Below are 20,969 nucleotides of genomic sequence, written 5' to 3'. Positions count from 1 at the left end.
GATATGAATGGAACATTTCGTACAAAGATTACCATAATAAAAGACAAAAGTGGAAAGGACCTAACAGAAGCAGAAGACATCAAGAAGAGGTGGCAAGAATACACAGAGGAATTATACCAGAAAGATATGGATGCCTCGTACACCCCAGGTAGTGTGGTTACTGACCTTGAGCCAGACATCCTGGAGAGTGAAGTCAAATGGGCCTTAGAAAGCACTGCTAATAACAAGGCCAGTGGAAGTGATGATATTCCAGCTGAACTATTTAAAATTTTAAAAGATGATGCTGTTAAGGTGCTACACTCAATATGCCAGCAAATTTGGAAAACTCAGCAGTGGCCAGAGGATTGGAGAAGATCAGTCTACATCCCAATCCCAAAGAAGTGGTGGGCAGTGGTGGGCAAATGTGCTGGCAGGAGCACCGCATTGGCTCCCCCACCTTACCACTCCCAAAGCTGAGAGGTCAGGCAAACAATGCCACCAACACCACCTGTGTCATCTGCTACAACTTGCATCCCAAATGGCAGCACTGACAACCAGTAAGGACTTTCCCAGTGGTTCCACACCACAGCCACCTTATGTGAGTCTTGTGCAGCCAAACTGTATGTCAGGTTTAGTCAAGTCAAGAGCATCCTTTCATGATGCAATACCCATGCACAGAGCATGCAGCAGAAATACTGTATCACAGGGAGGGAAATGTGCAGCCTCCCAGGTGTTGTTGACTCACAAGTCCTGCTTTTCCTGAGCCTTTGGCAATGCTGGCTGGGGCTGATGGGAGTCAAAGCCCAACAACATTCAGAAGGCCACAGGTTCTCCATCCTTGCTGTGTCATGTCAAAGGCTTTTCACATTTTCAAATAATTTTTGAAGCATTTCCCCAAGTATTTATAGACTGTTCTTCAGCAAAATTGCTGGTTTTATACAATTAAATTGCCCAAAACAAAACACACGACAACTGGAGGATAAAAAAACAGGTTCACTTGCAAAATATACAACTATGCTGTACATGTCAAAATTCCAGCAGTTTTACTCTGACAAAGGTCTGAAGCTTCTAGACTAACTTCAAAAGGCAGCTCCATGTATAACATATTACAGTGGTCCAACTGAGAGGTCACTGGGGCACAGTTATGCCTTATCAGGATTTCTAGTCACATGGGGTGACTATGAAGCAAACATGAATATAATCAGCCTGCAGACATGGGGAAAGGTCAGGAACTGAGTGGGCAGAGACATTGGGGTGTGACTCATACGAACATTTGTATTCAGCTGAATGCCTGAACACAAGTCTTGTCTACATCCTTGGACCACAGAAACTGTAACCCACCCCATAAAATCAAACCAGATGATACTGTTAACATTCTCAGACACTGCTGCAAATGAGGCATCAAGGTCTAAGCAAATATATGAGCAACTTTATCTTTTAAGGTGTCTCGTAAAGTTATCACAACAGGCCCCCTGAGGATTTTGGGATGATTACTTGTAAGGAGGATTGGGCCTAGTCTTGAACCACTCAGAATAGATATGCAATATCTATCTATCATCTATCTATCTATCTATCTATCTATCTATCTATCTATCATCTATCATCTATCTATCTATCTATCTATCTATCTATCTATCTATCTATCTATCATCTATCTATCTATCTATCATCAGTCAGGGTTTCCTTTTCACTGCTTTTGGCCTGGTGACAACATACCTTGCTCCTGCCAGATAGGGTAGGACACAGATGCCCCATCTCTGCCCCACTCCAGCCTAAGTTTGATTGACACCCCAGAAACACAACAGATTAAGAAAGAGCCCCAGCACACATCAGGTGTCACAAAAACCAAAGGCACAAGTCCAAAACTTCAATCTCCCTTAACCTTTTTGGCATCCCTAGTGTCTAGCAAATATTAAGTATGTGCCTGGAGACATGCTTCCTATTTATGAAAGATTACATTCAAGTGGTTGCCAAAATTTAGCTGGCTAAAAGCCATGGAAAGGCAAGCTTGTTAACAGTTAACCACCAGCTGCAATGCCTTATAAACCCACATGTAGCACACAAACAGCACTTGGGCGAGATGTTAATGATTCTAATTTAGTGCTGGGGGGGGGGGACAAAAAGAAAAATTTTGCAGGGTTGTATACAGTCTGGAAGGTCTTCCATTTTCCCTTCTCTAAAGCCATTAGTTAACCTAAGTAAGCTAATTTATAAATCAGTACTTTGCTGACTTTACACCTTTGAACACCGCCCCCCCCCTGCAATCTCTACTGCTTTTTTGAGTGCCAAACAAGAGAGCTGGTGGCAAGGGGTGGCCACCAAGTTCAGTGGCCAGTAGCCAACTCATTTTATTACTCAAGCACACAGTCCAATGCTATGGGGGGGGGGGAATGAGAAAAGTCTGCACTTTATTTGGAGACCCGTGTTTCGAATCTAACATAAAGCAATGTGTAAGTACCGGTAATCAAGTTAGCCACTGGCTTTTAATTCATAGCTGGAGACGAAAGGCTGGTCTCATTCAAGATTAACATTTGCAAAAAGGATGCAGAGAACTTTCAGTGCAGTTAATCTCTTTATGGAACAGAGCTTAGGAAAGAGAGAGAGATTCTCTGACAGGGACCTTTTCCCTCTTATAGCGTGACTTGTTCATAGGCAGCCAAGTTGGCCATTCACTGGTTTTTTTTTAGAGACCAGCTTTCAGGAGAGTTCAATTAATTTCCACCTTGGTCAGCACTTGCCTAATGAACAGCACAACTGTTAGGGTGTATATTAAACACCTCAGCAGGCTAAAGTATTGCTTGTTTGAAACATGCAACATAACCCACTAGCGCTTTGCAATAGAAGATCTGTTCCCCAAATGTTTAAACAATATGCCCAATGCAGTTACACAAGCAAAATGAGCCCTAAAATGTTAACCGTTATCTATGTTAGTTTTCTATTTTAAAAATAAAGCTGCTTTATCCCAAGTCATACGGTCAACTAGCTCAACATTGTTCATGCCAGCCTTCCCCATCCAACTGGTGCCCTTCTAGTTGCTTGGGATTACAATTCCACCATTGGCTACGCTGGCTGAGGTTGATGAAAGTAAACCCTAAAGCAACTAGAGGGCACAGTGAACAAGGTGAACATCACATAAGCAGTCATTCCTTCCTTCCTTCCCAGAAAGGAAATGCTGTAACCAGTGATAGATTAGGTGCGACAGCAGTCATTCCAATCCACATTTGGGGAACTCGTGGCCTTTACCCGTTTGGACAAACTGTCCATACAAACATGGATGCAAATGCTTCCAAATTGGGAATGGCTACCCAGCATGCCTCACTGAGGGTTATCATGGGCGTCTTCTTCCTCTCAGACAGAATGCCGCCATACATCTGCTAAACCAGCAGCACAACACAATCTTCTCATAACTGAGGAAAAATTGCAGAAGTTTAAACGTATGCCGAAACAACTTGCTTTTACCATATTGAGCTGGTGGGGAGAAGCTCATGAAAAGAAAATTATTTTCACTATTTTAGGAGATAGTTCCTTCAGTTATTTTATGAACTAATTTCCTTTTTACCCTCAGCATGGCCAGGGATAATGGGTGCTGTAGACCACAAAAAGGGGGGGGGGGCAGAGGAAATTGAAGGTGGAGTCTGCAGCCTGTTTCACAGAGGTTATTTCCCTTTCCCAGCCCTGCAGGACCAGGAGGGCACCAAATTGGCCACCCAGAGTTTAATCCATCACCTTACATTGAGGAAATGTCCTTATTTTTGGTGTACTCTGCCTCTTAAGCTGTTGAATCGTATCACTTTTGCTTCCAAATCCCTCTTGGCATGTAGAACACAGTTCTGGGAAACAGCTTAGAAATCAACTTAAGTCAGTTTGAAGGTGAAGAAAAAAGTATTTTTATTTAAAGTGTAGATATCACGGCACGCAGCTAAATCAAATCTTGCTGGCTAAACCTGTTCCAGATATCTTGAATGTATTTTCATGTGTTCTCACAATTGTATCAAGTCAGCCAAGTCCAAATACTGGGCATGGAAAGGAATGCTGGACCTGATTTTGGAACTTGTTAGGCTCCAGTCAGATGCTGCAGAAGATTATGCTATCAAAGCCACCGATGGTTCAATTGTAGTATTTGTGTTTCCAAGTTGCAAACAATATGGTCCCATCTGCACAATAGCTTTAAAACAGTATTATACCACTTTAAAGAGTCATTCTTTAAAGGAAAGTGTAATTTGTTAAGGGTGCTGAGAGTTTGTGGGGAGACCCTATTCCTCCCACAGAGCTACCATTCTCAGAGTGATTTGACAATCACTCGTTTTCCCCAGGGAACTGTGGGAACTGTAGGTCTTTAAGGGGAATGGTGGGGGAAGTTTCTTTTAAGAAACAATACTTTACAAGATTATTTGGGGGAATCCATGACTGCTTCAAGTGGTGGTATAGTGCTCTAAATGCAGTTGGGGGCTAGATCTGGCACATTCCTTATGAAGCATTATACTTTGGGTTACATGACATCATTCAGTAGTGCTGGATATGAAAGGTTTTATCACTATGCACGAGGGATAGAGTAGAGCACTTGACTGAATAAATGAGACCGATTCTCTGTGTGTGTCAAAAGTTATTCCCTCCTATGGAAACTAAAAACATCTAAACAGTCAACAAGAACCCAAAACTTTAAGAATCACAGGAAAACGCAACCAAAACACAGATAAAACTCTAAACATGTAAACTGTAAACATTAAATAAATGTACTCGAGTTAAAGGGCACTACTTGTTTTCACAACGATAGGATATCAAATTCCTGAGCTTCACGTGCCTATATATAGAAGGAGAATAACAAAGGTATTTATTGTGGTCACAGAAACTTTATTGAGGGCTTAAATAACTTCGTCAACTCAAGTAAGTAATTAAAACTTGTTCTTAGTGACATGAGGAAAACCTCAGTGCTGTATTCAACTATTCAACTAAATTGCTGTGCTAGTGGAAGCCTTTGGAAGAATTCCTGCTACCTTAATGGGCCTTTCCCAGTCTCCTCCTCTTCCTGTACATGCCCTGCGCCAGCTCCAAATCTGCTCTGGAGGGCTGGGGGAACCCACATTACACATTTAGGGGGTGCATGGGGGGAGGAGAGGGGGAGAAGGTTCAAGAAAAATCCTTGCACCTAACAGAACATCTGCCTTAGTGCTGTTGAATACAGCCCTAAGGGTGGCAGCCAACTAAGTTTTACTTAGAGTAAAATTAATGTACCTCTCAGCTATGTCCGTTAACTTCAATGGTTCTACTCTGAGTAGAACTAGCATTAGTTCCAATCCTATGTCTTGGCCACTGCCCCCCACTTGAGGAAGGACTGGAGATCGGGTTCGAAATGACCATGTGCAAACATACCTAATGACCACCCGAAGCAAATCTATGAAATTTTAAGGGAAGAGAAGTAGCGAAGTAGTGACTCTGTGCCTTTGATCCATCGAAATGTTGAAGAATGCAAGACTTGCTCTTGTTCATTTTTAGAAACATATATAAATTTATACCCATATCTGAGGATGCATGCCAGTGTTGTAGCAATCCATATTACAAACCTTCAAAGTAGAATTCTTATTCCAAACTCTCTCAGTCCATCCAACTGTGCTACAGAGAAACGTAAACTGTTTGTGCATTTGGAAACCGAGGGTTGTGTCAAACCTGAAGGTGTTTTAGAGCATAAGAGCAGCCCTGCTAGACCAGGCCAAAGGCTCATCTAGCCAAGCACTCCGTTCTCACAGTTGCCAACCAGGTGCCCATAGAAAGCCTACAAGCAGAACCTGAACAACAGGTTCACATTTGCAGTATTTGGGAAAATAATCTTTTACTTTCCACCTCACAGAACTAGCCACCAATTACCCCAAATAAGATTCTCATAATATGCAATGAGTAAGCAGCTATTGACTGCCAGGTGGGTTGATATTTGCGATTTATTATTCTAGATTCTTGGGCTACCTACCTCAGCTGTCATTATCCACTGAACCATCTTACGCATTACACAGTCAGTCCCAGAGCACCGTATTGGTTACCAAGAGGACTGGGCCAATCCCAGACCACTTTGTCCGCGTGTCTTGCCCTCTTTTCAAGAGCAACAGATATATTTTGGGACTGAGGCATGCTGCAGGAGATTGACAGGTTTCCCAAGAATTCCAGTTTCATTCCTTTCCTGTGACAAAGAACTTTTACAAACAGGGAGGTTTGAGGTGAACTGTAACTTTAGAAGGTCACCCAAGGCAACTCTAGGATACTTGCTTACATAAGGCTCTTCTTATTGCCCTCTGTCTGTTCTTGAGCATCTCCATCTCTTCATGCTAGTCAAGGATAGACAACATACTGGGCCATGGTGAAAACGTCTGGCCTTGGAAGTCCGGGCCATTTATATGAGTGGTTTAGCGGAGAAAGCAACTAATGTTTTATAAGCTTCTAGGTGTAAAGATTGATAAACGTCTACTCTGTCATGTATGCAGTGGTTAGTGTGTCAGACCAGAACCTAGGAGACCAGGGTTTAAATTCCCACTTTGCCATGAAGCTCATTGGCTGACCTTGGAACTCTCAACCTAGCCTACATGACAGGATCGTTGTGGGGATTAAGAAAGGAGTGGGGAGAACAATCTACACCACACTGAGCTCCTTGGAGGAAACGGTGAGATATAAATGAAATAAATAAATAAATAAATAAATAAATAATAAATAAATGGCTAGATAGATAGATAGATAGATAGTTATGTATCTTACTATATAATAAAACTGTAAAGTTGTCATCAAGTTGCAGTTCATGTGGCCACCTACTGGGCAGCAGGTAGGCAGCGCAGGCAGGTGAGTGAGTGATTGGACAGCCTGGCCTGTTCCTCTGCGAGCTGCCTCAGCCGTGGTTTGGCTGAGCTGTAAGCGGAGGAAGGTTTGCCTGAGCAGGTGAGCTGCCAAAGCTGGTGAGAAAGAGGTAAAGTGGAGGTAGACGGAGCTGGGCAGGTGGGCGGGATTGGATCAGTGTGGTGTGGACTTTTCAACCTGTCCTGCGCTTCTCCTGTCATTGCCTCCACTGGCATAGGGATGGGGAATGAAGGGGGGGGGGATATTTCTCCTCTTTATCCACCACCCCATCTCCCACTGCTACTAGGGAAAATAGCCTACATTTTCTGGCTTCCCACAGCAGTGGCAGTGCAGTAGGGCTTAAGGGGGGCAGGAAACGTGGGGTTTGGGGGATTTGCAAGGTGAAGGGCGATCCATCTCCTCCTCCTCCAAAGTGCTATTTTGTGGGGTCTTCTGACCTTCCAGAGCTAGAGTGGGGCATGTGCAGGAGGAGAGGGAAGAATGCCCTACTGTGTCAGCAGGAGCACTCCCAACTTCTTGAAAACTAGACCACTGAAGGGGAAAACTCCTCCTCTTGTATCTTACGCCCTACCAAATATCACATATTAATCACATGGGCTTCGAAATTAATACACTACTGAATTCCATGTTGTTCAGCAGATTAATTCGGGAGGGAAAATTCAAAGGCCTCACGCCATATATAAAGAGGAAAAGCACACCATTCTTCAGATCCCCCCGCCCCTGAATGCACAACATACGTAGCCAAAAAAGAGCCATTCCTTCCTACTAGATTTTTCAGCACTAAACATTTCAAGCGAATGTGCTGCCTCAACATTATTTATTAATCAAGAAACAAGTAGCAGAGATATCTTTCTGGTAAAAAAAAATAACTATTTGGTGCTTTCTCAAGTTTTCCCTCCTTTACAACAGCAGAAATGGTCCCAGGAGTCAATAAAAATAAATTGCTTAGGGTGAGATATCACTGCAACTCATCCTCTATGCAGGAGATTTTGAAACACCATAGATTGATACTAGATCTGAGCTTCTAGTTCCATGTATTAACCATGATTAAAAACAGTCCAAGACAAGGATCTGCAGGTCTTGATTCAAAATTCATCTGTCCTTAAGTTTCTCACAGCAGCTGCTTCAAAAGTCTTGGTTATGACCTACAAAACCCTATATGGTTTGGGTCCTGGCTATCTGAAGGACCATATCTCCTTATATGAACCTGCCTGGGCTTTGAGATCTTCTAGGGAGGCCTTTCTCTCAGTCCCACCACCTTCACAGGCATATTGGGTGAGAAAATGAGAGAGTGCCTTCTAGGTGGCTTCTCCCAGATAATGGAACTCCCACAGAAGGCTAGGCTGACCTCCTATCTTACTTTCCTTTCACTGACAGGCAAATACTTTTTTGTTCTGACAGCCTTTGGCCACTGACTGACTGTTGTGGCAGGGTCTCCTGAGGGTGGGTATTGCACTGTGTGCATGTGTGTTTTTTTAAATGGTTTTAAGCATTTTCAGTGCTGTTTTAATAGGGTTACCTGCATGGTGTGTTTTCAGGTGTATCTGTTTTAATGTAGGTGGCAAACCCACCTTGTGTGCTGCACTGAGAGAAAGGCAGGATATAAAATCAGTAAGTTAAGAAGATGTGAGAAAGGGGGTTCAGGGTCGGGGGAAAGGGACACACAGTGGAGATGCTAAATCCTTTAGCAGCTATTGAAACCCTGTGTGTTTTGGAAAATTTCAAGTAGTCCTTACATACAATTAGGTGAGTGATCTTACCAGCTTCTGAGTCAGTCCAGGTGGAGCCCATTCGTATGTAATAGTGTTAAATGTTGGATCTTTCCGAGACACGATAGGATTAGTGATAATCATACGGTTCCTTTTATAGATGCGAGCACCATCACCTCCTTTCACCCGGGCAGTGAGCGAAGAGTATTTCGAATCGGAGAGCAAGCGGCCAATTTTCCGATCATCTTCTGCATCGGAGCTCAGACTGTGATCTTCCTGGCTGCATTTACATGACTTGCATATTTTCCTGTGGGAGACAAAATGAGGTCACCCTTTGATATAAGCTGAACCCCAAACAGGCATGTGCTCTTTTGGAGGCTCAGGAATGAACTTTCAAAAACACTGAAGGTTAAATATTGAAATGGATCATGGCGTAGGACAAAAGACCTTTGTTGGCAAGAACTCAATTTGTAAGCTGCAGACTAATGGAATTTGCCATGGTGTGGAATATAAAACTGTAAAAACCCACACTACAGAGACCCTGGAGAATCAGCCTCAGGGCACAATGACCAAGTGTTACTTCTAAGCTGCTGTGAATGCAGCTAGTCAGTTACACAATTTTGGAAAGAATCACCTGAGAGATGAGGACATGAGTCTCACTGCTTTGTTTATTTAATGCATTTATATCCCTCCTTTCTTCCAAATTGGAAAAGAACACCCGAGTCTTCAATATCCATGTACAAATCCAGTGTTATCACGCAAGGTGCATTATTTTCTAATGTTTTATATAAGAATACATTCACAATTTTTTCCACTGCCCTGATTCCAAAGCTAAACATATGATTTCAAGGGATTTGGATTCAAGCAGCAAAGTCGTTTTTGAGTGGATTGCCTTGGCAGCTAGGTTTAAAGGCATCTGATATATGTAAATAGCTTATTGCAGAGTTGCACAGGAAATATGGGCGTAAGATTATTTGAAGTCAAGACTAAAAAAAATAAAAAAAATAAAAAGATTGTGGAAATTTCAGTTTATAAGATGGGGTGGGTGAAACAGAACATATGAGAGTTTTGGCTGCAAATTGATAAGATTAAGCTGTAAATTACTAATTCAGGGAAATATAATAGTATTGTTACCCTGCTCTTAAACATTTCTCCTCCTTTACTGGAAGACTACAATGGGAGAATGAGGGTGGTTCAGAGCTCTATGGCATTAATGGGTTTGTCATTAGTGTATCACTGCAACACATCCTAGGATGAGGTAAGATCAAAACATACAGACTTGAATGTTTAGTCAGTGTAGGTTATGTCAAACAAAGACCCCCCCTCAATACATCCTGTTGTGATATCTATAGGCCTCTTGAGTCTCTGTGCTATTTCCCCTTGCCCCAGTTTCTTAAGAATATAAAGCATGGAAATTGTTATATTTGGGAGCAGGGTTATATTTGGGAGTATTCACATGGCAACTGGCCCTATTGGATAGAACTCTTATCCAACAGGCCTTTGGGGCACAATAAGAACAACATCACAGACTTCCCTTGATCTATGTGACTGGGCCTTGTACCGTTGGTCCACTGTATGTAGCTTAGAAACTTTGAAAGCATGAAGTGGCTTAGAAATACTTTTTAATAAAAAATTAATTCACTTGCTTTTGTACATGCATTTCTATAATTAAAGGCCTGCTGTGCTTTGTACCATGCCTTAACTTTGCTTTAAAGGCTGTATATTTGTTCTTAGCTGCTCTGGGCTCTTGTGAGATGAAGTATTGGGACATAAGAAATAAAAACAGCAACATGTTTGCATTCACAGTACACGGCTGATTCTAAAACAGAGGCAAACCACCATCCCCACAATATAAAACAGTCATCTACAATACGTCTAAGCATACAAATACACATGCCAGGGACTTGAAGCTCTGTCGAGGGTATGCTCTGTGGCATAGTGCTGCATAATCTGGGCAACAAATCACATATTTTAAAATCATGTCACGGGTCTGCCACCAACAGACCTCCTCCATTTTAGGTTAGTTCCCGTCTCTGCGATAGCAGCATTTCTGATCCCTCACAGTGATGTGGTCACATAAATAGGTTTCTCTGCTCCTTATCATTGGCTGACACTGGAAGCGGCTAAGCAATATGCCATAGTCAGTGAGGTCGCACAGTGAGGTCACAAGGCTAGCAACACTACACATTGTGGAGAAAGGAGAACCTTGATACGGGAATGCAGTTTGGGGCACCAGCTCCACAAGATGCATTGTGTGTGCTTTCCTCTTTACAGTGAGGCAGTTCAGCTAGAATCTCTCAGTTGCCTTGACATAAAAATAAGACAGGAGCGCTTGTAGTACAATAACACACATATCCTCTTTCTACACTTCTGGCATTGTATTCAATGTCTTTGTTTTATTTCCTTCTCTTCTCTAAAATATTCTTATCCTTAATACCCTGGTAAAGCAGTACCAATCTACTGCTGTAGGGTTGGGAGTCCAACCCCAGAGACCTATGGGGTCTAAGGGATTCTGAAAGCTCTGAGGGATTTGCCAATAGCCAGTGCTGGCAATTCTGAGGCCCGAGTCTTCCTATGGAATAGAGAAGCATGGTGGGCCGTTGACACAACAATTGCACCCAAGTGCTCCCTTTGGTTCCTTGAAGTTTAAGCAATCCCCTCATTTACTAGGGAGCTCTGGGCAATGGAAGCGGCTGGAATGCAAAGTGGTAGGAAGGGTGAGTGAACACACATAAACATATATTCAATCAGATACTCGAGATCTTAAAGTAAGGGTGAAAAGAGATTTAAGGGCAACGCAACAGAAATGCTTTCAAATCTATATGTATGCAAAATACACACTAATTGAGGGAAATTATTGAACTGCAGGGAGTTGCATGAGATGGGGAGGTGTAAAATCCGCAAATGTCACCTCTTATGCTACTGGACACATTTGTTGTATCAAGAACTGCTCTGCAAGTGGAAAGGCAGTGTTGAATTTTCATCCATTATCTCCTCTTAGCAGGACTGCCCCACCCATGAGGCAAGGTGAGATGATGCCTCAGACAGAAGGATCAACAGGGGCAGCAGATCTTGACATCAGTCTTTATTCTGTACTTGTTCATGATGTAGTTCTTCATTCGCCCCTTATTCCCTGGTGGGGGAGGCATCATTTGGGGGGTTTTCCTGAGGCACCAAAAAGTATTGGTCCAGCCCTGCCACCTAGTTTTTATAAGCATCCATTTCTCCCTTTGGAATTATACAAACCAAGGTCATTCTAGCCTCTAGAGGAACATTTACAGTTAATGTCCACAATTATCCACTAAGGAGTTAGATGCAACGTTCCAGGGTGGAGTCCATTTGAAGAGATTCTTCAAAGGCTATGCTTTGTGTGGAACCACAATAAAAATATGAACCCAGCTCAGATTTCAAACAAAACAGACAGTGAACACACAAATAGATTTTCGGCAGTGATAAAAGAGTAATTTTCAGAAAATAATTTCAAGAGCCTTTCCAGAGCCAAACAAAAAATGACATTGCTGTGCCCAGTAGGAGGAAAGTGAATGGAATATACTTAATAGTTTGCTAAATAGCCCCCATCTTGATAGCAAATAAGGAGAACAGGGTTTATTAAACTGTGTTGAAATAATTAGATCTGGAAGCCAGTCTCTCGCAGATGTAGGGAAAGGTATTAGAGTGCATAAATCCACATGCAGCATAAAAGGATGCTGGATGGTAAGTCAAGTATAATTACTTTGGCATCTTGCCCTCTTCCCCCTGTTGTGCACATAAAAACCAGTCATGTGGTTGCTCTTCTCCAATTGGCTGATGCCACAGAAGAATGTCTGTTTTCAACCGGCCTTGCCAAAGTTCAATTCAGAAGGAGTGCTAGGATTACAGCGTGAGGGCAAATGCTTTCTTTTTAGGATCCCTGATCTCTTCTACTCCCCAAGGAGCATTAAGTCAGTGTGATTACATGTCATTTATGGAAAAAAGAAAGAAAGAATTTTAAATTATAAAAAGCATGCGGAGGCTTGGGTGAGGGGGAACCACTGCAGAGAACTGAGAAACTATTTCAATGTCTTTCTACAAATTCCAGTCTACAAAAGTCATTCTTTGTCCTAAATAGGTTCTTTAAAAAGGCAAAGAGTGTGAGGCAAACTGTTTAAAAGCATAGATATCCCTATCTGCAGGCACCTCTCCCTGGAAATCGTTGTCTCCAGTTCTGACCTTAGCAGAGCAGTACATGAAAAGAATGAACAGGGCTGGTGGTGCTGTTATTTGCCAAGGTAGGGATATGGAGGGTGAAAGGGTGGTAAGCTTGGAGAAGCTCCAGATCTGTGGTGGCATGATGCAGGTGCCGCTGGAGCTTCCATGTCCACATTGCCATCTTACCTTGTCCCATTGTCATCCTGGCAAGTAGCAGCGGAAAGAAGTGCTGATGCTTCGCCACCACCCAACTTACTGAACCTCACTAAAATCAATCTGCTTGAGGAGTTGGGCTCTTCTCTCTCAACAATGTCTCTAGAAATGCACAGACCTAAATATTGAGATGTCATTTAATGCACAGCCTGTCACACTGGTAGCAATCATTTTGAAGCTTGGCTAACAGATTACAGGACCAGATATTACAGAATACAGCACTGCAAATAATTTAGGATCTAGGCCAGGGATCTCTAACCTGACTGGAAGTGGTCTCAGGCTGGGTTCTTTGCAAGCCTATTGGTTAGAGAGTGATTTCATGTATTGGTTGTATAGATTGCTGGCTTTGTATATTGATCTGTGTATTTTAATAGATTGCCTTGGAAACGCTTGGGTCAAAGGGTGGAATGGATCACAGGAAATGCCAGGGACTGACCCCTGGGAACCTTGCGCATGTGTTCTCCCACTCTGCCCTAGTCACAATACTATGATTATTCCCAAGTAGCTAAAGCGTTTGGGAAGAAAAGATGCAACCCAGACAGCGGCAGATTTATAGCATACTTGGCATGGGAACTTGGATCCAAGCTGTCTTAAAATTTTATATTCCTTTGCTTTGCAGATCATAAGCCAGAGACTATATTCTTTCAGATTTTATATATTTGCAGACCATTGCATTAACAGCAGGTAACACCATCATGGTTCTTAAAAAGTGTTTCCTGGCTTCACAGTAGCCTTAAAGTAAGGGAAGCAGAGCATGTGTTTTTGTGTGGGTAGGATGATATATTGGCACTATTGCTTGTAGCAAATGGAACCAATATCCCAACAGCTCTAATCCAGATCACTCCTTTTAAAAGCTTTTCTGAAACCACATCTCAAAAGTAGTACACATGGTAAAAAAAAAAAAGAAGATTTTTGATGAAACGAAATTCATCTTTTTTCAATGATATATCACTTGTAGGTAATGCAAATATTTGGCACTGAATTTTCTATGATTTCTTGCACAGAGCAGAATTTGGAGGAAGCTATACTCAAGGAAGTCTGAGTAGATGCTAAAGGGAAAAATGCCAGAGAAGACCAGCATCTTGAAAACCTCTCTGTATTATGATGCTCTATCGTACTAAAAGGTAAAGGTGAAAGACCCTTGGATGGTTAAGTACAGTCAAAGGTGACTATGGGGTTGCGGCGCTCATCTCGCTTTCAGGCCAAGGGAGCCGGCGTTTGTCCACAGACAGCTTTCTGGGTCATGTGGCCAGCATGACTAAACTGCTTCTGGTGCAATGGAACACCGTGACACAAACCAGAGCGCATGGAAATGCCCTTTACCTTCCAGCCACAGCGGTATCTATTTATCTACTTGCACCGGCTGCAGTACAGAATAATCAGATTGGTCCCCACCCAGAAGAGTGGAATGTGGTTGACAGTACTTAAAAGAGGACCAAAATAAATACCATATTTACTTAAGTCTAATGCGCCATCGAATCTAATGCGCACCTGTCAGGGGTTCAGGAGCAGAGGCACAGGAGAGGGAGGAAATAGAGAGCGAGGGGGAGGAGTCCGAAGGAAATGTCAGCGATGACAGCGGTCCGAGGTCTCCGAGTCTTTCCAGTGAATCGGAAGATTCACAGAAAGGGGCTCCCATGGTCAGGGCAAGGGGGGTGCCTAGGGGGACACCCCAGGAAGAAGGGGCCAGAGGGGACTCAGAGAGCAGCAGCTGGAAATCCGGACCAGCGTCCACACCAGAGGGCAGTAGGGGGGAGGAGTCCCAGGCATCGGGATCAGGCAGCGGACTACCAGCGGGAGGACATGAGCCAGGAGTGGCCACGCCTCCATCGGAGAGCGAGGAAACGGTCGAGAGGAAGGTTGAAGGCTGCGCGTGCGCGCCAAGTTCAAATGTACAGGAGGGTGCAGCAGTTGGCAGCCCGGATAGGGAGCCAGGTCCTAAAGCCCGACGAAGAGAGCGGGAGGAGTCAGGGGGGTCAACGTCTGCATCGGAAGAATCCAGGAAGGAAGGGACCCCGGGGGGTAGCAGGACCCAGAGGAGAAAGGAGAGACGGAAGAGGTGGAGTAAAGCTAGAGTCTTAAACTGGTGTACAGGAGGCTGAGATTCAGATGGAGCTTCGCCGGTCTAAACCCTAGACGTAGAGCTGGGGCGCTCCGGTTTGAAAATGGAAACTGTACTTCAATAAAGACTTTTGTACATTACTACCGGCTAGCGTTGGTCCTCTGTGAGCTGGGACCTAGAGCCAGCTCTGACAGCACCTCAGTTTTCAGAACCTTGAAATAAATAAAGGATTTCCTGGCGAATGTAAATGCGCCCTGGAATCTAATGTACACCTTAATTTTTGCAACATAATTGGGCCAAAAAAGATGAGCATTAGATTTGAGTAAATATGGTAAATAAAAGTCCCTAAGTATCTTTGATGTGAGGAGAAGGAATACTCTCCCAGCTCTTTGCCTTAGTGGTGAACTGGAAGTGTGAGTTCAAGACATGAATATCTATGGCGCAATAATAATATAAAAAAATGGGGAAGGAGGAGAGAAATCCAGCAATTTTTTTTTTGCATAAACAAGAGAGAAGTACAACGCACAGATGGAGGAATCATAAAGTGGGTCCAGATTTGAGCAATGCTTTCATTGCCAGCCTGCCGCAAAAAGATGTCCTAATTGTGGGAGAAAGCCTATCTGCGACTGAGTAAGATTAAAAAGCAGGCAGGAAGGGCTGCTGCATTTTTATGTGTGTCTTGGATCACTGGTCTGAAAATGTTTTCCCACCAAAACCAAAACAGACCAGATTCACTACATGCCTGATAGCTTATGCGAACGCTGGCTGGGCAGATATATCAAAAAGCCTTGACTATTTGCATTCAAACGGGTCACTTGAGTCTTTCCAAACTGTTCCCTTGAGAGAGGAGACTTCAAGGAATGTGGCATTTTTAAAAGATGACATCACCGCTGAAAGAATGGTGTCCTTTGACTGGAATGGAAGGGCCAAGAGAGTCAGGGACACAATTATATAGGCTGACCTTTTGATGGGGAACAAAAGCAGCAAACTCAAGATTAACCAGTTGAGACACTGAATCCTAAACGTCTGAAAAACTGAAGGAACTTTGGTGTAACTCATTTTAACAGCTGAGCAATATTTGAACAGTCTACTCAGTTGAGTTTTAATTTGGTGCTAGCAATGGCTTACTAAAGGTCAATAAATATTTTCCTCCCGCAAAAGATGGCTTTCTAAGCAGACTTGCTTCTAGAAGAAGAAGAGTTTGGATTTCATATCCCGCTTTATCACTACCCTAAGGAGTCTCAAAGCGGCTAACAATCTCCTTTCCCTTCCTCCCCCACAACAAACACTCTGTGAGGTGAGTGAGGCTGAGAGACTTCAGAGAAGTGTGACTGGCCCAAGGTCACCCAGCAGCTGCATGTGGAGGAGCGACTGCTTTCTAACATCCTTAACTCCACCATCTATATAGGAAGAGAACAGTGCTGGACTACCTTTCAACGTTGTTGCAAGAATTACTGAGTGTATGCAAAACTCTCTTGAGTGCTTGTGAAATGAAAGCCAGGCTGCTTTTGAGTACTTGGGGGGAAAAGTGCTTTGCATCTTTTTTTGTATCTATGGCAACCTCCATGTTAATTTAACTGTAAAATCACAATGAAAATCAGTAACAAAACCATTACAGTGGTGCCTCACAAGACGAAATTAATTCATTCTGCGAGTTTTTTCGTAGAGCGAGTTTTTCCGTCTTGCGAAGCACCACGGCGGGGAGGGGTGGAGAGAAGCAGGGCAGCTGCCGCAGCCGGCCCTTGGACTCACCCACGCCTTGTGGACACCGCGCAACACGGCTGCTGGAGGGTGGCGGGGCTCAGGAGCGCAACTCCGGCTGCAGCGCTGGCTGCTGGCGGCAACGGCTCCTGAGGGGAGCGCGCGAGGGCGGTGGGCAGTGGCGCGAGGCAGCCGGAAGGTCGGAAGGTCGGCTGGAAGGTGGGAGGGAGCCGGAGGAGCGGTCAGCAGGAAGGTGGGAGGGAGCCGGAGGAGCGGGGAAGCGAGCGTGCGATCGTCGCCATGACAGGAGAGGCAGGGCTGTTTCGTCTAGCAAAGCAAGCCCTTTGGAAAATCCGTCTTGCGAAGCACCTCAGAAAATGAAAAACCCTTTCGTCTAGCGGGTTTTTCGTCTTCCGAGGCATTTGTCTTGCGGGGTACCACTGTATTGATCTTATTGGGTGCGGGTCTTTCTATCCACTGCAAAGCACAAATGGCATTTAGTCTGTTCACAGCTGCACAAAATCAGAAGACAAGTCAGAACATGAACAACAACCAAAGTGGAAAAGCAGAATCAAGTATTAAAGGCACTACCTCCAAGAATGTGGCTCAAAGCCACTGCACATCCCTCTGCATCTTAAACATGGCACACCTCTTCCTGATGGTTGCTGGCTGATGGACACCTGAAAAACAAAGAAGATGCTGTTATTTTCATTGCTGATTCCAGGGTAGTGTACAAGTGTAACAGTTCAAGCAGCATAAACTCAATGGATAAGAAAATGAGCATGAGGCCAGGCAATCCCCATTTCTTTGATGCATGATGGTTCCATGAAGAGCAAAGAATGGAGCCAACATTAAAAAGATCATATTCCTCCATACTTTCTGAGGCTACAGCAACCAAAATTCATGCCACAAAACCAGAGCAGATGGTGTTCTGGATATATCCTGAGACTGAAACACCATACATGCCTTTTCTTGACCTACACCCTTGTGCAAATTAATTGAAACAAACAATGTAGTTTATTGTACAAAACTCACATATACATGTACAAATCTCACATATACATACATTAGTAACAGATATGACCTCCGCTATTTTTAAGCAGCAGTTGAACACGGTTTGGCATGAAGTTTACTAGTTTTGAACAGTCACTGTTGATTTTCGGATCCCTGTACCACACTTGAATCAGCGCCTGAATGAGCTTCTCCATACAGCATGGAGGTGACTTTTGCATATACAGTGGTACCTTGGGTTACATACTGTAATGGTTCTAGGGGTTGCTCGTGCGTAAGCCGGTGCTTATCTCCCTGGCTGGGTGCAAACACCTGGCTGGGTTGCCTAAGTGAACCTTTTCTGTCTGGACAGCCACTCACCCGTGGCTGTCTCAATCACTGGCAGAATCAGTCAGTGGGCGTTTCTTAAACTTCTTCCAGCAAAGAAGCTCTTTGACGCCTAGTCTCCTCCTACTCTCTCTGCGCGAAAGCCTTCTGCGCAAGGAGGGCGTAGGCAGCGGAGGACCCTTACTCTCCCCGCTGGTCCCCAGCAAGGAGTCATGGGACTGCCTCGCCGCTTCCCCCATCTGCCCCCCTTCTCCACTGGTGCTACGCTGATTCTCTTCCCCAGAAGATGGGCTGCTTCTCCCAATCCCTGGATGCTCTCCGGAATCCCTCTGGCTTTTGCTCTCTCCCTCTGGCACTGATGGCAGTTCCCTGACACATACGATTCAGGTTACATTTGCTTCAGGTTACAGACTCCGCTAACCCAGAAATAGTACCTCGGGTTAAGAACTTTGCTTCAGGATGAGAACAGAAATCATGCTCTGGTGGCGCGGCAGCAGCAGGAGGCCCCATTAGCTAAAGTCGTGCTTCAGGTTAAGAACGGACCTCCGGAACGAATTAAGTACTTAACCTGAGGTACCACTGTAGCCCACAAATTCTCATTGGGATTTATGTCCTGGGAATTTCCTGGCCAATCAAGTACAGGCGTATTTGCTGTTCTGTCATGAATTTCGATGTGTGACAGGGGATAAAACTTTGTTCCATTAGGGCCATATATTAACTAGATTGAAATATTTGTTAGAATTCCACTGACTCCAAGGCTGATGTTTACATGTCACAAATGGAAAGTGATGGACTATACTCCAGCATAGCATTCCGTAGCTCAGCTCTGCATTTGCAAGGTCCCAGGTTCAATCCCTGGCATTTCCAGATAGGGGTGAGAGAAACCGCTGCCTAAAATCACAGAGAAGTGACGTCAGTCGATAATCCCGTGTTAGGTGGGCCAATGGTCTGATTCAGTATAAGGCAGCTTCCTATGCTATTGTTCTAGAGACTTTGCCAGATGGAATGTGCAGAAAAGGAAACACAGATATACAGAATGCAGAGGCTTAAAGTGAGTAGCTTGTGTTAAGGTTTAATTCTGCTCATGCCATATGTCTTCACATAGTTATGGGCGCAGAGGCCCAGATTTTCTTGGAAGTCATGCTTTGCGATTTGAACATCTCTTCCAAAATATGTGGGCAAGGGCTAGGAAAGGGAAGGTGCTCTTCATTTGCTATTAATAAAAACAACACAGCTCGTTTCAAGAATTGAAATTAGATCCCAGAGACTAAGCCCTGTATCATATTAAGCTCTGTAACCACATGAACGTGTTAACCTTGGCAAACCAGTGATCACAGCTCCGTAGAATGAGAAGCAGCTAGGATGGGTCAACCAACAAGGAACAACTCAGTTATGATAATGGCAAAGAACACGAATTATTCCAGAAGAGGAATGGCATTAAGAATGGTGATTGGTGTTCTCTAAACAATGGCCAGCACTTTCCCTAGATGTTCTCATACCCATGTTCTCATTTCTGGTTCTAAAATGTAAAGATTAATTGGATAGATCAAGACCGTAAGCCAGCCAAGTGTCCAAAGCGCATTTATACTTAGAAAGGAACTGAGCAGCCATCTTTCACTGTGATAAGATACTTGCTTAAAGTATGTGATGATAAATGACACATTTAAAGCTATATTATCTTGGTAGGAGGTTAAGATAAAGAAACACAGTGCTGTCTTAGTTCTGGTTGTTGAAGAATTTGTTTTGCTGCAAGATAAACAAGGAAACATAAACTGAGCATTCATGAGATTGCAATACACTAGTGACTTGATATCCAAACTCATTTTTATAGGCGCTCTGTACCCAGAAAGACCTAACAGTTATTTTGAGAATGTGGTCCTAGTTTCCACATCTTTGCTGCTATACTTTGTAGATGGTTTCCATGGTGAAAAATAAAAAGCGTCCTAGGAGAAAGGAAAGGGTTGGGGGGGGGGGAGAGAGATTGCTGCAATCTTGCTCTGTTGTTCATTCATGAGAGGGCAGGCCCATTGAGAAAAGGGCCTATAAAAATTAATTCAAACGTAATGTTGGTCTTTTAAAAAGGTGAAGAACAGAGAACACGTCTAAGTTTACATGGCACAAATACTCCGATAATTGTGCTCAAAAACGTAACAAATTCCTGCCTTTAATCTTCAGAAAATGATCCAGTGTGACTCTGTATTTAAAGAAGGGGAAAAATGTACTGGTAGCGCCAAAAATGAAGTTGTCCTAAAAGGAAATATTCTAGAGAAATGGATACTGTGGAATGCCGACTTCATAATCGGCCTTGTCATTGTCCCTCTCCCCCACCCCCAAGGAATTTTTCCAGGCTCCAAAATCCATTTCCTCAGACCTGGCAGAAATTCTTCTGCATGTCAAAGATTATACACAGAGGTGCCAGTCTGCCCTTGAAAGCAATGCAGCCTTTTCTCTCTCCTCACCCCCCCCCTTAACAGGAAATATATTTGTGTGTGTCTATGGACGTGTAGAGGGAGCAAGCTGGCAGAAGTACAGTGCATTTTGGTACAGACATCGCACAGCCCTTCCGTATTCAAGCAGCTTATTCGCTCGTGTGATTTAACCTCACATGAAGGAGAGAGCAAGCCTGTATTCACTGCTCTCATTCCTGCTGACCCTCGCTATCAATACAAAATCTGAAAGTGTGGGGGAATGGGACAGGCGATGGGGAGGACCTTCTATATCAACTCCCCAAGCATTTTTGAACCCTGGTCCTGCAGGGTCCTACATACACATACACAACATGTCCCTTGCTTCAGATCTTTCCAGCACGTGGGTGGTGGGACCGGGGGGGGGGGCCCTACTCTATCCCTCATATGATATCAATTACGCAAAGCTAATCCTCACCAGCGAATGCCAGGCCACCCATTGCAACAGTTTTGCTTTGATGCCACAGCAACAAGTTGCAT

At 43.8% G+C, this 20,969-nt stretch overlaps 1 protein-coding gene across 3 annotated transcripts in view; it reads right to left on the bottom strand.

Annotated features, from left to right (window-relative positions):
• LMCD1 (LIM and cysteine rich domains 1) overlaps positions 1 to 20,969 on the bottom strand; it is a 60,713-nt gene that overhangs the window by 15,012 nt on the left and 24,732 nt on the right. For all 3 annotated transcript variants that reach the window (XR_014507617.1, XR_014507618.1, XM_083426435.1), the window contains exons 2-3: positions 17,278 to 17,366; positions 8,574 to 8,829 (exon numbers count right to left, since the gene is read on the bottom strand). Coding sequence is in view for 1 of the 3 variants with exons in the window: in XM_083426435.1 (XP_083282561.1) it covers positions 8,574 to 8,829; positions 17,278 to 17,366 (345 nt within the window). In the remaining 2 variants the exon portion in view is untranslated. The remainder of the gene's footprint in view (positions 1 to 8,573; positions 8,830 to 17,277; positions 17,367 to 20,969) is intronic.

This window comes from Podarcis tiliguerta (genome assembly GCF_965153285.1).
Source record: "Podarcis tiliguerta genome assembly, chromosome: 2".
NCBI classification, from domain to species: Eukaryota; Metazoa; Chordata; class Lepidosauria; order Squamata; family Lacertidae; genus Podarcis; species Podarcis tiliguerta.
Note: the sequence above shows the minus strand (reverse complement) of the source record. Positions and strands in the feature narration are given on the sequence as shown.